Source organism: Choloepus didactylus, chromosome 2 (assembly GCF_015220235.1).
Source record: "Choloepus didactylus isolate mChoDid1 chromosome 2, mChoDid1.pri, whole genome shotgun sequence".
Lineage (NCBI taxonomy): Eukaryota > Metazoa > Chordata > Mammalia > Pilosa > Megalonychidae > Choloepus > Choloepus didactylus.
Window position 1 is genome coordinate 28,467,537 of NC_051308.1, and position 17,114 is coordinate 28,484,650.

General features: G+C 34.5%; 1 protein-coding gene across 7 annotated transcripts in view; it reads right to left on the reverse strand.

Moving 5' to 3' along the window:
* Nucleotides 1–17,114, reverse strand: part of AKT3 (AKT serine/threonine kinase 3) — a 413,894-nt gene that overhangs the window by 119,572 nt on the left and 277,208 nt on the right. For all 7 annotated transcript variants that reach the window (XM_037822276.1, XM_037822269.1, XM_037822307.1 and 4 more), the window contains 2 exons: nt 13,913–13,978; nt 12,505–12,573 (listed from right to left, as the gene is read on the reverse strand). In XM_037822276.1, the coding sequence (XP_037678204.1) occupies nt 12,505–12,573; nt 13,913–13,978 (135 nt within the window). The remainder of the gene's footprint in view (nt 1–12,504; nt 12,574–13,912; nt 13,979–17,114) is intronic.

Below are 17,114 nucleotides of genomic sequence, written 5' to 3' on the forward strand. Positions count from 1 at the left end.
TATGATTTTATTCAAGTTCTCTGTTTCCTTATCGATCCTCTGTCTAGATGTTCTACCTACTGATGAGAGTGGTGTATTGAAGTCTCCAACTATTATCATAGAGGCCTCTCTCTTCAGTTTTGCCAGTATTTGCCTCATGTATTCTGGGGCACCTCATGTATTTTGGGTTAATAGCTATGACTTATTTTTTCTTGGCGGATTGTTCCTTTTATTAATATATAGTGTCCTTTCTTTGTCTCTTATAACTGTTTTGTATTTAAAGTCTATTTTGCTTGATATTAGTATAGCTACTCCAGCTCTTTTTTGATTGCTGTTTGTGTGGAGTATCTTTCCCCAGCCGTTCACTCTCAACCTGTTGTATCCTTGGGTCTAAGGTGAGTCTCTTGTAGACAGCATATAAATGGATCTTTTTTGTAAATCCATTCTTCCAATCTGTGTCTTTTGTTTGGAGAGTTTAATTCATTAACATTCAATGTTATTACTGTAAAAGCAGTACTTTCTTCAACCATTTTATCCTTTGGCTTTTGTATGTCATATCTTACTTTTGTCTCTCTTTTTATCCTTTTAGTTACCCTTATTGACAATCTTCATTTCTATACTCTCCTCGAAGCCTCTCTCTCCTGTCTTTTCTTTTCAGCCTGTACAACTCCCTTTTGTACTTCTTGAGAGCAGGACTCTTAACAAACTTCCGTTTATCTGTGAATATTTTAAATTCTCCCTCTTTTTTGAAGGAAAGTTTTGCCAGACAATGAATTCTTAGCTGGCAGTTTTTCTGTTTCTGTACCTTAAATATATAACACCATTGCCTTCTTGCCTCCATGGTTTCTGCTAAGAAATTGGCACTTAATCTTATTGTAGTTCGTGTTTAAGTATCAAATTGCTTTTACCTTGCTGCTTTCAGAATTCTCTCTTTATCTTTGGCAGTTAACATTCTGATTAGTAAGTGTCTCAGAGTAGGTCTATTAGGTTTTATTCTGTTTGGAGCATGCTGCACTTCTTGGATTCATATCCCTATGTCTTTCATGAGAGTTGAGAATTTTTGGCCATTATCTCCTTGAATATTCTTTCTTCCCCTTTTCCCTTTTCTTCTCCTTCTGGGACACCCATGACATATATGTTTGTGTGCTTCATGTTTTCATTCAATTCTCTGAGACCCTGCTCAAATTTTTCCACCCTATCTCTATCTGCTCTTTTGTTTGTTTGATTTCAGATGTACTGACTTGCAGGTCACTGATTCTGTCTTCTACCTGTTCAAATCTGCTGTTGTATGCCGTTAGTGTATTTTTAATCTCATCTATTGTGCCTTTCATTCCCATAAGATCTGTTATTTTTCTTTGCATGATTTCAAGTTCTTCTTTATGCTCATCCAGTTTCTTTTCAATATCCTTTACGTCTTCAGCCATACTTTCCTTCATCTCCTTGAATTAGTTTAGGAGATTTGTTTGAACATCTTTGATTAGTTGGTCGAATTCTGTATCTCCTCAAACTTTTTAATTTGTTCCTTTGGCTGGGCCATATCTTCTTGTTTCTTATTAAGTCTTGTAATTTTGGGGGCATTTTATTATCTTGAGATTAGTCAGGTCAGTTTTTCTCTTTCATTTAAGATTTTGTTGTTGATTGGTGTGACAGTTTGGGGTTATGTCCCCCAAAATGCCATGTTCTTTGATGCAATCTTGTGGGGGCAGATGTATTATTGTTGATTAGGTTGGAACCTATTGATTATTTCCATGAAGATGTGACTCCATCAACTGTGGGCAAGATCTTTGATTGGATAATTTCCATAGAGGGGTTACCCCACCCATTCAGAGTGGGTCTGAATTAAATCACTGGAGTCATATAAAAGAGCTGACAAACAGAAGGAACTCAGTGCTGCTGCAGCTGAGAAAATCATTTTGGAGACAGTCATTTTAAGTAGACTTTTGCTAGTCTGGAGTTTGCCTGGAAGAAACTAAGAGAATACCCCCAGGCACCTAGAAAGAAATGTCCTGGGAGAAAGCCATTTTGGAACACAACCTAGGAGCAAGAAGACACCAGCCTCGTGCTTTCCTAGTTGACAGACGTCTTCCGGATGCCACTGGCCTTCCTTCAGTGAAGGTACCCTATTGTTGATGCCTTATCTTGAACACTTTATGGCCTTCAGACTGTAACTTTGTAACCAAATAAACCCCCTTTATAAAAGCCAATCCATTTCTGGTATTTTGCATAACAGCAGCATTAGCAAACCGGAACAATTGGGTTCATATTAAAACTCTTCTTTGGCACTTGATTTGTCAGCATTTCCCAGACAAAACAGGGCCAGAGTCCCACACAGGGGAGCAGACCAGTTCCAAAGGGCCCTGGGGGGAGGGTCAGGAAAGCAACTTCCCAAGACTGCACTGTCCCAGCCTGCCCAGCAGATGGCACTCTTTGGTAAACTATTTCCCATAGCCCTACAAAGGCAAATTATTTTTAGTCTTTGTTCCCTCTGCTTCTGAGGCAAGTGGAAACAATGGCACCACTGGCACCGCGGGAGCCTGCCCAGAAAGGGACAAGGCTGCAGGAACAAAGGTTCAATTTCACCGGCCAACAGTTGGATCAGATCTGTACCATATCCTCCTCTGTTCCCAGTAAAGAAGGCTTCCCTGACTTTGCCAGTCCAGCAGCAGCCAACCAGTCAGGAACTGGACCAACCCAAAGCTGCTGGCCTCAATAATTTGGGTTGGGTGCCAGGAGGCACAGCTGAGCAAGTCCCTTACCACAGTTTCTCTGGCTGTGGAATCAATATGCGCAGCAGGTGCCATGGGCGCCTGTTTGGAAAGGGTCAAGACTGAGGGACCCAGAAGTTCAATTTTGCTGGCCAACTGTTGTATCAGAACCGTGTTACATCCCATTCTGTTCGGGGGGGGGGGGGGGGGGCAGAGGGTTGCGGCGGTGTTGGCTTCCCTGACTTTTCTAGTCTGCACCACAGCAGCCAGCCAGGCAGGACTAAATTGCTGTATTAATCAACCAAATTATGGGGTAGTCTGACATGTAGGAGTACATAATCAAAACACTACCCTATCTCTGAAGGTTACCTCTCCTTGCCTTTTTTTTTGTATGTCGTCTGTTTTATTAGCTAGGAAATGAAAGAGAAGTCAAGAGAGACAAGAATAAAGAACAGACTATTTGATTTAGCAACATGGAGGTCATTGATACTAAGAAAAATGGTCTCCATGAAATGTGAGAAGAAGGGGAAGCAACAATAAAAGAACTTTTATAAAGTTTTTCTGGGAAGAGGAATAGAAAAGTTGGGCAACAGTAAAATGGAGGGCAAAGGTATGTTTTTTGTTGTCTTTTTTTTAAATTCATTTTTATTGATATATAGTCACATACCATGCAGTCATACAAAACAAAGCATACATTCAATTGTTTACAGTACCATTATATAGTTGTGCATTCATCACCAAAATTAATTTTGACATTTTCATTACCAGACACACAAAAATAATAATAATAAAAATTAAAGTGAAAAAGAACAGTGGGTATTCCCCCCCACCCCCATTTTTCTACTCATCCATCCATAAATGGCTTTCCCAATCACATTGTCACCCCTCACAAACTACATTTTCATACAATCATCTACAAGATTCATGGGTTCTGGGTTGTAGTTTGACAGTTTCAGGTATTTACTGCTAGCTATTCCAATTCATTAGAACCTAAAAAAAAAAGTTTTTATAGAACTTTTTCCGAGAAGAAGCAATGTTTTTCCAACATTGCTATCAATAATCATGCACACTTTTAAGTATTTTCCTTGTAGTAAGTAACTCTGAGGTAACAGCACTTGGGAATAAGAGTCGACTTTTTCTTTCGGGTACCGATTTTTAGCTCATTCTTAGGCATGCCATTATCTTGCTCTTCTTTCTACTATGCAGATTTTCCTGATTGCCCTGAGTCTCCCAAAAAGTTTAAAGAAGATGCATGAGAGATAACTCACTGGGATTTGACATTTATTTATTTTTACTGGTAGTTTGAAGTTTGGACATTCCCTATCTGTTAGTAATATTGAGGGCATGCATTTTGTGTGGTTTTCTCTGCTCATCATGTTCCGTATTGTAATTTTAGACAACTTTAGAAGATTCAGTTTTCCTAACCACCATTACCTTCCCTCATCTTCATTTTCTTTAAAGTATTATTTAATCACATAAGTTATTTGATACAATCTCACATATAAATCTTAGAATCTTTCTGCTATGATTGCTTAAAAATCACATCACTTCAGATGCAGTGATATATTAACTTAATGATTCATTTTAGGAAACCAAACTTGAAATATTATAAACTTTATACTATAAATATTTCCTACTTTATTTTGCCTTGAACTTCAGATGTTAACCTGAATATTATCATGAATACTTCCTGACTTGGTAATTTCTGAGAAAGCTTTGAGCAAAAGAAAAATAATTCTTATATAACCTACATAATATATGAATAACTAAAATGGCAAGAAAATTAGCTTGTGAGACTCCTGACAATAGTGATATTCTTATCCCTAAGAATTTAGTGAAATTTTTAAAATCATCACTGTGGATATAAAATGATATGTTTAATTTAAAAATCACCCTACTCACACCTCTCTAAATTACTAAGTGGAACTAAAATGTTAACTGCCAGTGCTTCTATCTTAATGTGAATTAAAAATAAGAGGATTTTGGTTTACTGAAGACAAAACATCAGGCAAATAATGAGAAGTCTGAAATAAGTATGATATGATCTCAAGAATGAAAATGAAAGTCATATGGAAAAAATAAAATGAGCTTTATCAAATAAATATAGAATGTACAATGAGCTAAATATGGACACAAATAGTAAATAACTGAAAGTGTTGCATTAGGTTGTACCATAAAGAATATACAGGAATATAAAGAAGTCATCAGATGAATAACACTTCTACATAATGATTTTTCTTCACCTCCTAGTGAGTTTCTAATTTCCAGGAGAGTCCAGCCTTTTGAGAGATTTACAAAGTCTCAAGTTACAGGCCTGAAAAAATATGAAGCCATGAACAAGATTTTGGGGAGGAGTCCTAAATCAAGCCTTTCAACACTAAACTTAAAAAACCCAACAGTAATAATAACTTAGTCAATTTTCAATTTACTTTTTTTCCCAGAATCTTTTTCTTCTTCTAATGGAAATTTAATATTATCAAAAAGAGAGTGGCTTGAACATGTTAGGAGCAGTGTAATTGGTCATATTATTACAGTAATTTTACAATCAGTTCTACAGGTACTTATTTACTGTCCACCAAAGACTGCACTGAACTCACTTTCATAGTGTGGTCCTACTAGTCTCAACCCTTGTGCATTCTCTAGTATAGCCAAGGTGTGTACCTTGCACCAAACCAAGAAAAAAAGGGAAGAATCTGTGGTACTCTGCTGGTGAACTACAAGATGTTAGATCCAATGGGCATTTTTCAATTACTACCTTGAAAGATTTAATATACTCTTGTTGAGAAGTTAACTACTTTCTCGTCTTAACTACTAAGGCTTCTCTCATCTGGCTCCTCCTCCCCAGGATCCTTCTTGGGTTCCTTTCATCAACAATACGTTAAATGTTGGTTATCTACAGGCACAATTCTTGGTTACTGATGTTCCAACTTTATCAATTTTCTCATGCTGGACATTTCTTCAGTATTTCAGCATTGCTGACGATTCCTATTTGTATCCCTGACCTGACTCTTGCCTTCTTGATATCCCACTAGGTACCTCAAAAATATAAGATGTTCACCCCATAACTCATTCCTCTTCCAGTGTTTCCTATCTTTATGAATAGCACCAGTATCCACCTAATTCCTCAAACCAGCAAAGAGGAAATCACTTTGTATTTCTCTCCCTTTCCCACCCCCTTCTTTCTCCCTTTCTCTCCATTTAGTCATTAAGTACTGGTAATTCTAGTATCTAAACATCAGTAGAATTTGATTCCTCCCCACTAACACTGTCAATTAATGCCTTTATCATTTTAATAATCAGATTACTGATAACCTTCTAAATTTAAGAACCTCCCATATAGTGTTCCTGCTTCCAATTTTGTCCTCTTGAAACCAAGCTTCATTCACATTGCTACAAAGTAGTCTTTATAAAACATTCCCTAACAGAAATCCTTCCATGATGTTCCAATGCCTTCAGCATAAAATTCAAATTACTTGGGAGAGATCTGTCCTATTATGACCCTCTCTTGCTCAGACTCTTCTGGCTTTCCTCTGCAAGAATCTGTACATGGTCCATACTGTGCTATATATGGTATTGGGGAGGGGAGGGCACACACCTATAGGCTTCTGCACATTCTACACATTCTTTCATCTGCGTGGGAATGCCTACCTTCCCATCCTTACTGATCTAGCTTATAGTTATCCTCTAAGCCTTAGCTTAGCAACCACTTTAAGAAGGGTTTCCTGCTCCAGCATCAACTGCCCCTCCTTCCTTTTCTCCCTTCTCTTTAGATTGATTCAAGTGCCCCTTCTCCTTTATCCCATAGTATTATCATAGTAATAATGACACTATAAAGTGCATGCCTGTTCTCTTATCTCTCTCCCTAATTAAGCACTCATCTTCTTAAAGGAAAATGCCATTCTTTTCTTATTTCTGTAAGCTCCAAGGCCCAACTCATAAATATTTCCTAGATGAATGGATGATAACAGTGAGGTTTAAAGTTAACACATAAAGCCAATATTAAGTTAACTCCTTAGAAAGATACTACACTGAAGACTAATTTACTGTCTCTCAATATAATGAAGCTCAGCACAGTTTTCCCTCTAGCACTGTAACAAGAATTTGTGTCTTTAGATGGACAACTGTCATTACAATGCATATAATGACCATGCTTTATGAACATTCCATATTTTAAACACCAGAAATATATCTCAAGAAGCTCTAAGGATGGCAGGTAGGAACTTGCATGGAGTAAAAGAATAGCAAATTCAGATCTTTCATTTTGAGATCAAGAAGAATGGCAGAATCACTATACTATTTAAATTATCTATCTATCTATCTATCTATCTATCTATCTATCTATCTATCTGTCTGTCTATCTATCTATGCATGCCATCTCTTGCTGAGCCTATTTAGCTGAATCCATATAAACTAAATGCAAGTAGGATGCTACTCCACTGATTTTATATACCTATAAGTAGCCACTGCTGAGTTTTGATAATGACTATTTCTCTCACAATCCACTTCCATCAAAATTATTTAGTGCTTTGAATAATTTTGGCAAACATAGGGATACTAACAACCATGGCCACAAGCCTGCTAAACTTCTGTGCAGTCTATAAGGCTAAAGGAGTCCAGAGATACTCCAAAATGTGAAGAAACTGCAAGATAAAGTTCTAAGTATTTATATTTCAAGATAAAACATTCTACAACATGGGCTAAAAGGATGCTATTGCTAGTTCAAAATCAACAGACAATTAAGCATGAATTGAGAAATAAATTGGGCTTGTTATTTCGGTGGACCTACCAAAGAAGTCTATCTCTGCCAAAAAAAAAAAAAAAAAAAAAAAAAGGATATAAAGAGATTTGAGGATGAAACTGGGTGAATACTATCAATTTACCAGAACTTACTTTTCAACAGGCCAGTATCCTCCACCTTAAGTCTCCTATACACTATACAGATATTTTCTATTGCTTAAGTCATGATGCATGCATATTTGTTGGTATGGATTGTTTATCTAGGTTTATAGTTGCCCTTTCTCCTCTGTCTTTATTTCAATCTTATTTAAAAAACATAACTACTCTGTTTAGTATTTTTTCTACAGCAATTAAATTTTCTGCATTTCTAGGAAGCATCTGTGCTGGTTTTAATCTGTTATGTAATCCAGAAAAGCCTACGTTCTTTTAATCCATCCCCGTGGGTACAGACCTTCTGTGGGTGGGACCTTTTGCTTAAGTTATTTCCATGGAGATATGACCCACCCAGTTCAAGGTGAGTCTTAATCCTTTACTGGAGTCCTTTATGAAAGAATAAAAGATGGTAAAAGCCCAGAAGCTTAGAGAGAAATGCACAGACTGCCATTTGGAGACAGCCATTGAAACCAGAACCAGGAAAGAAGGACTAGCAGATGTTGCCATGTGCCTTCCCATGTGACAGAAGATTTGGCAGCCTTTCCTCAGAGAAGGTATCTTCCTCTTGATGCCTTAATTTGGACATTTTCAGGGCCTTAGAACTGTAAATTTTTAACCTAATAAAACACCCTTGAAAAAGCCAACCCATTTCTGGTATATTGCATTCCAGCAGCTTTAGCAAAGAATGTCTTTCTGGGGTCTAGAGGGTGGAGTTTGCTGGTTTGAATTTGTTATGTATCCCAGAAAAGACTATGTTCTTTTAATCCATTCTTGTGGGTACAGACTTTTTGTGGGTTTTTGTGACCTGTTTTGATTAGGATGTTTCCATGGATATATGACCCACCCAATTCAAGGTAGATCTTAATCCTTTACTGGAGTCCTTTAAGAGAGCTCACGGAGAGAGAACTTAGAAAGAAAATGCTCTGGGAGTAACAAAGCAAGAAGGACCCAAAGAAACTGAGAGAGCCATTTTGAAACCAGGGCCCAGGGAAGAAGAATCAGCAAACGTCGCCATATGCCTTCCCATACAACAGAGGAACACCTGATGCCAGCAGCCTTTCCTCACAGAAGGTACCTTCCTTATGCTGCCTTAATTTGGACATTTTCATGGCCTTAGAACTGTAAATTTGTAACCTAATAAATCGCCATTGAAAAAGCCAACCAATTTCTGGTATATTGCATTCCAGCAACTTTAGCAAACTGAAACAGCATCCCTGGGCGGAATAGACAGCAAGGTGAACCTAAAGCACAAACAAAACTAAATAAGCTGCCATAGGATATACTGAACACAGATATCCTCCCAGCAATGATAAAGAAAGAATTGAGAATCACATTAAGTTCCAAAACTAAATAAATACATTAAGTATATTTAATAACCTAAAAGAATAAAAAAGTGGGGATTACAAATACTCAAATTTCATTTTTTTAAAATATTTCTAAGAGACATTTTAAAACTGCATCACTGAAAAGAATTAATTAGGAGGTAATAATGGAAATGCTACAATTACTGTCTATTTACTTTAAAATTATATAAGAATCAGTTCATTTGCTTTAATACATTAAATAATTTACTCCTTATTCTACGGCATACTTCCATAACAGAAATTATGAAAAAAAAAAAGAAGAAATGCCAAACAAGAGAGAGAATGCTGGACTTTCAGTGCTAAATAAAACCATTTAGCTAGCTTGAAAATCCAATTTCATGTGTAAAATTTTTTCAACTATCAATTAATAATTCTCATAAGTACTCTAGGTTTACAATAAAAGTGCAGGTGGTACCCAGATCCCGCCAGCAAGCTTCCCTTCATCCTACCACGCAGAATTCCTCTCTTTCTCCCTTATGACATTCCATGGTCTTTAATCTGTAGTTTTGATACATCTGATATTTATCACTTTACACTTAGCATAATTTTTTTCCTTCTCTTCCCCACCAGACTGTAAAGTCTTTGAGGTTAAGATCCATGTTAAATTCAGATCTGTGTGTCCCACGGTATCTACCAGAGTGCCTTGCATGCAGACTTAATAAATATGTATTTTATAAATACACTCAAAAATACTCTCTCTTGAAAATAAATTTCCAGCATTTTTTTCCAAAATAAACAATACAGTACATTATTTTCTATTTTTCTTCCTGCTTCTCTGTAGTTCCTAATTTACCACTTTTGCCAACTTCTCTTATTCTGTTCTCTGGGGAACAACAATAATTTGTTTATCCAGTCACTTATTAATTAATTTATTCATTCAAACCATCCAATAAATATTTTTCAAGTACCTATTTAGTACCAGGTAATATGCAAGGTATTGGGGTTATACCAGTGAATAAGCCCATTAGGGAACTAAGAGTCTAGTGGAAAGAAGACAAGTAAATACATAATTCTAAAACAATGTGATTAAGTGTTACAATAGATTTGAATATGTGATACTCTTTTATGAAAATAAGAGAGACATTTAAGAGTGTTTCCCAAGATTTTGTCTTGGGAACATGTTCAGGTCCTACGAATATAAACTTATTTGTAAATAGGATCTTTGAAGACGCTATGAGTTAAAATGAAGCGAACCTGGATTAGGGTGGGCCCTAATCCAATATGACTGGTGTCCTTATCAGCAGAGGAAATTTGGACACAGGGAGTAAAAAGACAGAGAGATATAGAGTGAGAGAGACAGCCATGTGAAGGAGACAGAGATTGAGTTATGCTGCCACAAGCCAAGCGATGTTATGGATTGTCAGCCATGCATCAGAAACCTGGAGAGAAGCATGAAACAGATTCTCCCCTTTAAGAGAAGGCATGGCCCTGTTGACACCTTGATCTCCAGATCACAAGACAATTAAGCCAACTAGACTATGTTACTTTGTTACAGCAGCCATGGCAAACTAAAACTGTCTCTCTCTCTACCCATCTTCCTTCAATTTTTTAAGATAATACATGCATGTGGTACAAAATACAAAAGTTGCAAAAGAGTGCATAAGTGAAAATAAACCTTGCACTCACCTTGTCCCCAGTCACCCAGTTTACTTTCCCAGAAGCAAGCACTAATTTTCAGCGCATAATTCCACAGGTATTCTATGCAGAGAGGAGCATATACACATATACATATGCATGTGGTCTTACTTTCTTTTAACACAAATGGTAGCATACTTTATACTCTGCCTGTACCTTGCTTTTTTTCACTTTATAACGTATCTTAGAAAATTGTTCCATATTGGGCTGCCTCTTTCTTTTTAATGGATACGGAGTATTACACTGTATAAATGTAACACAATTTATTTAAGCAGTCTCCTGATGAATACTCATTTAAGGTACTAAAATGTTGCAATGAATATATTTATCCATATATCATTCTGCTGGTATATCTGTAAGTTTATAGGAAAGAGTCCTAGAGATGAAATTGCTGGGCCCATGAATATGTCATTTTTAATTTTGATCGATATTGCCATAGAGGTTTATAAATTTTATTTCCCATGCAAATTTATCCACCCCACATCTTAAATAATAACCTTTATGAGAGTGGCTCCAAATCTGTGTATCTATAGTTCTGACCCCTTATTTACTCTCTGCAACATTTCCACAAACATATTTCCCAGGAATGTTAGGAAAAGCTTTTCAAACCAAATTTATAATCTTTACCCACAACATGTTCTTCCTATCTTCCCTGTATCTATTAACTCTTCCTAATTCAAACAAACAAACAAAAAACACTTCTGATATTTCCCTCTTTCTTTATATACTCATCCAATTAATTAGTTAAGACCTATCAATCCTACCGTTCCACAATGTCCATCTTCTTTGTATTTTCTCAATCAACACTTCTGCATGCCTGGGCAATTATTATCTAACCATTCAAGTTCTTCTTGCCCAGTGCTCACCCAACCAGTGCTTCCGCTCACACCATCCTCTCTGCCTCCCTGTTGAAGCCTCATTAAGCACACTTAAGGCCTAGTACCCTAAATGCCAGATCATCCATGAAGCATTTTATTTTATGAATGTATTTAGCACTTAGGTCTTTCATAACACATTCTCATTTATAACACAGTTATAAGATAACTGTATAACAGTTATAAGATAAACTCATTCAGAGCAAGGAAAATGTCTAACACATTTTCATAAACCCATACTGCCTAGGGCACTCCAAGTGTGTTTACCAAATGAATGAACGAATTTTTGCAAGGAAGTAATTTCTACAAATTAGGTAATTTTATAGGGGAAAATATTCTATATTAATTAAATTCTTTATTTTGGAATACTTTTTGTCTATAAGATATAAGCCCTTATTTAATAATTAAATTTACTTCAGGAAGCCCATGATGTAAATATTTCAGATTAACTATTCCAGTAAATTACATTTTTCCCTCACATTAATTTTCATCAAAAATAGGGAAGAGAATGAATAGAAAATAAAATGTACTACTAAAATGATTGAATTTCTCTTCAAAACTACAAGATTCCTTACATCTCTTAAATATAGCCATGGTTGTACTTCATACCATATAGAAGAGAAAACTCATGCATAGACTAATGTTCAATTGAGTTTTAAATGAGTAAAAGAACTTTTTCCAAGTTTTTCAAAAAGCCTACTTGAGGAAACATTTTGAAAGCATCACAGATCCTGTATTTCCAGTTTTCAAAATTTAATAATATGGTCTCAAAAATTATACTTGTGGTAAAACTTTTTACATCTAAAAAATATAGGACAAAGGTGAATTTGATTATACCTTCCAATTTATGAAAATTGTTAAATACAAATGATGATCATCAATACATTTCTTTAAAAATTATTCAGTTCTTATCTACTCACTAGCAGAAAGAGCTATACAAACCCATTTTAAGTGGAGACCTACTATATTATAACTTGGATATTTAATAATTAGTTTTTTGAATAATGACAATACTACCATGCAAATGCAAGGATTGGATATACTTCTTTGACTCACCTCTCCCCCATTAACATATTCCATCACAAAACACAAACGGTCTTTTGTCTGGAAGGAATATTTCAAGGACTTGAAATGAAAAAGAAAAAAATATTATATTATAATCCCACATTCTTATAATTATAACGGCACCAAAAATAAAATACAGAAATAAGGCATGATTGATGAAATGAATTATTATTGCTCCTTAAGAACCTATTTACAGTGCTTTGGTAAGAGTATGAGAAAAGTAAAAGTCATTTTGTTTAGTTAGCAATGTATTAAAAGGGATTGTTAGGGAAAATAATTAAAATTAAAATTTTAAGTAAAATGAACTTATTTATTGAACCATCTATTCGAAACTGTACTGCTGTTCAAAGTTCTCATCCATGCTACCTCAAAGTTTAGCCTACAATTACTTTCTAGTGGAAGACCCTTAGGAAAACAGTTAACAGTTGTTATATTCAGGTTTCCAAAACAGCTTCAACAAGACTTTTTGCATATTGGGTGCATAACGTGACCCAACCCAACAGAGTTGGTTCATGTGATTTCATAAGTTATGAAAGACAAGAAAACTTCAGAGCCGTTTTACTACACTGGACAATAAATAAACAACAATGTAACAAAGTCATTCTAGGTATCTAGTGATACTTCTGAAAACTTTAAGTATAGAAAACTCTAAAACTCTAAAATGTTCCACTTTGGGAAGTGTAAGTATTATTGTTAATCTTAATACACTTCATTGGGCCAAAAAAAAACCTAGAGAAACTTTACAAATGATGCTTCTCTTACAAGGAATCTAAGAACATGACTAAAGAAATCAGTTTGTTTCAAAACAACTAAGTGATAGGCACATAAGTCAGTTTATGTTTTCTCTAGTGAAGAAAATATGTCGTCATCCTGCCTTTAATGTGTTCAATATTGCTATATGTGTAGAGTACTCTATTCTTAAAAGAAGACTCAATTTCTATAAAACTATTTAATAAAGATTTCTACCCTTCATATTTAAAGAAAATGCTGCCTGATAAAACTAAATATTTATCAGAAGCCAATATACAAAAGAAACATAGAAACCTTACATGTAATATTAAAGATTTTTTTTTCTTTATATCTACTGTTTTTTCAGTAGTCTCCTTCAAATGCCACAGGGGACTTATCTGCTTTATGGTTTGTTTTTAAAGGCAATGAAATTCATGGGTGCAAAAAAAAAAAAGTTTCAAAAGAAATGGGTATAGAACATTAATGTGGAGAAATTATTTATAGGGACATATATATTGTAGGCTTAATCAATACACTCCAATAATTTCCAAGAAATTTGACTTATAATCTAAATGAATGTTATTTAAAATGTTATTGTTCATAGCTTAGCTTCTATAACAAAAGTCCCTTAAATTTAAAATGTTATAACTTCTGTCCTCTGATCACTTACGGTTAAAAAGGGATGTCTAGTGTTCTTTAAAACTCTGCTTTCAGTTAGAGTGTGTGCCACTTCATCCTAAAAAGAAAAAGGCAAACTTTTAATATATTTTCTAAGCACTTATAATATAAAAATTTCACTGTTTCTCTCAGACCAGAAGAAGTTAAACTCAGAGATAGAAAAGGATTTTCTATCCTGAATAGAGGAAGCACTGGCATACTTCCTCTATTGCTAAGTTTCCCCTCCATAGGAAAGAAGAAAAAGGAAAAAAAAAAAAAAAAAAAAAAAAAGATGGCTATAAAGTATAAATTCATATAAACTCACTTTTACTTAATCAATGTATGACAATAATGGTGCAAAAAATTTTCAGGGACACTAAAAATTAAATTGTATACTTTTCCCCTTGAAGGAAATACTTTATTAACTACTAGGCATGACATAGTTAATATTTCTATGTTTGGAATACATTTTATTCAGGGAGATGTAAAGGATATATTTCAGTAATAATCATAGAATCTTTAAGTCTCCTTCTTAAAAGAGAAATCAGTTTCTGAAAAGGGGAATATAAGAATACATATAAAATTTAATTCTAATTTTAAAATCTTAGAAACAGAAATAGAATACAAAAATTGTTCCATTTTGCTTGTGGCTTTTCCAGATGCTTCTTTTTTTAAAAAAGGTAACAACCTTCCTACTCAAGGTGACAATTTTAAAAGTTGTGTTTATAATTTAGATTTTAAACCAAATACACATGAAACATTTAGTTTCAGCCAAACCTCTTATAAAGTGAGTGTATTTCCCCAATTTTGTATATAAATTTCATCTTGACATTGAAAGCAAACCAGAAAAGATTTTCCTCAATACACAGAGAAATGAAAAAAATCTTTCATACTTTAGAACTAACACAATCTTACAGCAGAAAAAAAAAGAAGGTAACTGCTGAAACTAACACAGCAACTCTGTTCTCTAGTTCTGGCAAGACCCTAAACAAAGCCCTTCCTGGATCAATTTCTTAACACTGTCAGCAAATCAAAATTAAATAACAAGTAAGACATGGAGAGCAAAATATCATTATATTTGTCATTTTTACAAAAACATTTGACCTTAGCTAGTCCTAGAAGATAAATGAGAAATAGATTGATCAAAGACGTTAAGATCCGAAACCCATTCCAAGAAGGTGAGACCAATTATGTCTAAACATAAAGTAAAGTGTAATTAACAACCCAGTATTTAAAACCCGTGAAGCAAAGCATGAGTGTGAAACCTCTCCAGCCTTATTTCATCTACTTTTATAGGAGCCAGTCTTAAGTGCTCAGTCTGAAAGCCAGTTATATCATACTATAATCCCTAAATTAATTAGAATAGCAAACATCTTTATACAAAACAAATCAGAAGCAGAACTAACACCATAACTTACTGATTTCTATATTCCACAATGCCTAGCATAATACTAAGCATACCACAGATACTCAATAAATGTTTTTCGAACTGAACTATTTATCATAGAAATGAATTCTAAGATGTTAGGGTGAGGACGATCATTCATTCATTAATTCACTCACTCAACAAATATGCAACAAATATTTGCTGAATATTGTTCTAGCACGGGAAGTGGAGCAATGAACAAAACAGATAAAAGTCCCTGTCTTCACAGAGCTTTCATTCTACTTTTTCAGATGGTGATCAAGTTAATGGAAAAAAAAAAACAAAGAATGGAATAATGTAATTCATGATCATCATGTAACAAATATGAAATATTTAAGCATTATGCAAGAAGCTATTTTATTTGTGATATACAGAACCATATTCATTCATTAAAAAAACAAAATCCTTAATATGCACTTTTAAATGCTAAGGAGAGTGCAGGTTTAAAGTGGTTTAAAAAAAAAGACATGGTCCCTTTGTTCATGGAGTTCGCAGGCTAGTGAAGAAGAAAGATAACAAACAAGTGAATATCCAAGTTAATAAATACTTACCAATTCTGATAAGTGGTATTAGGGAAAAAAGGAAGTCTCCACTATTTAAAATGGAAAAACCAATGCAATGGGAAGTTATGAGATGAGCTTAAGCTGAGCAATGTGAAGGTGTGGGAGAGTGGGGAGAATGGGGGTGACACAATTTATATTTAAAAAGTTTACTCAGGTCCTTCTGAGAAGAATAACAGCAAAAATAGGAGGAATCAATTAGGAAACTATTATAGTACTCCAGGAGAGAAAAGAGGATGATTTGGAGTATTATGGTGGAAGCAGGAACAGGAAAAAAGGGGACAGTTTTGAAATATTTTTGAGATATAAAATTAAGTGATAATCTAAAAATTTCATGTCTCCAACATGAGCCTAAATAAAAAGAAATATTTCTTTATCGGCAGTCAGAAAGAGATTCCCAGAAGAGGTAACATTTACCTGTTATGCTTTAGGATGTTAGGTGATTTGGGATAGTAAACTAAGGCAAGAATAAAGAAAGGGAGGTATCAAACCCATATGGAAAACAGAAAAGGTATTCTAGTGCTTCAGAAAATATTTCTCTGGGGTATTTCATTTTATTTTGTTAAAATAGGCCCATCACATATAATAATCAATAGTTATTTTTCTAAATCACTTAGTAAACTTCATGAGAAAAAAACTGTTTTTTGGTCTAAATTCTATAATCTGTCTAAATACACTGAAGAAGCCATGTAAAGGTATATGGAGACAAAAACTAAGACAATATTTCTTCGTGGTAATCATGGAGCTGGAATTAATACTATGTACATATCTTTCATATATTAAAATGTATTTTCAACCATATCTTACATCTGACCAGATTACAATTTTTCCCCATTAATGCAAATTTAATGGTACTGTATTTCACATACTAATTAAGTTTCTGTTATGAAGATAAGGTACACTCAAGATAAAAGGTAAACACAGGTGCCAATAATTTTCAATTACAGCAAAAAGTAACATGTAAAAACAAAAAGTTAAAAATAACGATAAAACTTAGTGGCTAAAACAATGAGATAATTTTCATAAAATCCCATTCATTTACCATGATTATAAATGAAGAGAACTAAAATGCTTGGGCATACAATGTTAATAATGTTTTCATGAAAAAGCTTTTGAAATATAGATTCACATATACTCATCCCTAGTGAAATGCTAAATAATGAACAGGTTTTATATCTTATTTGTTTCATAGAAAGAAACTTTGGGGGGGAAGGGAATTTTATTTCTTG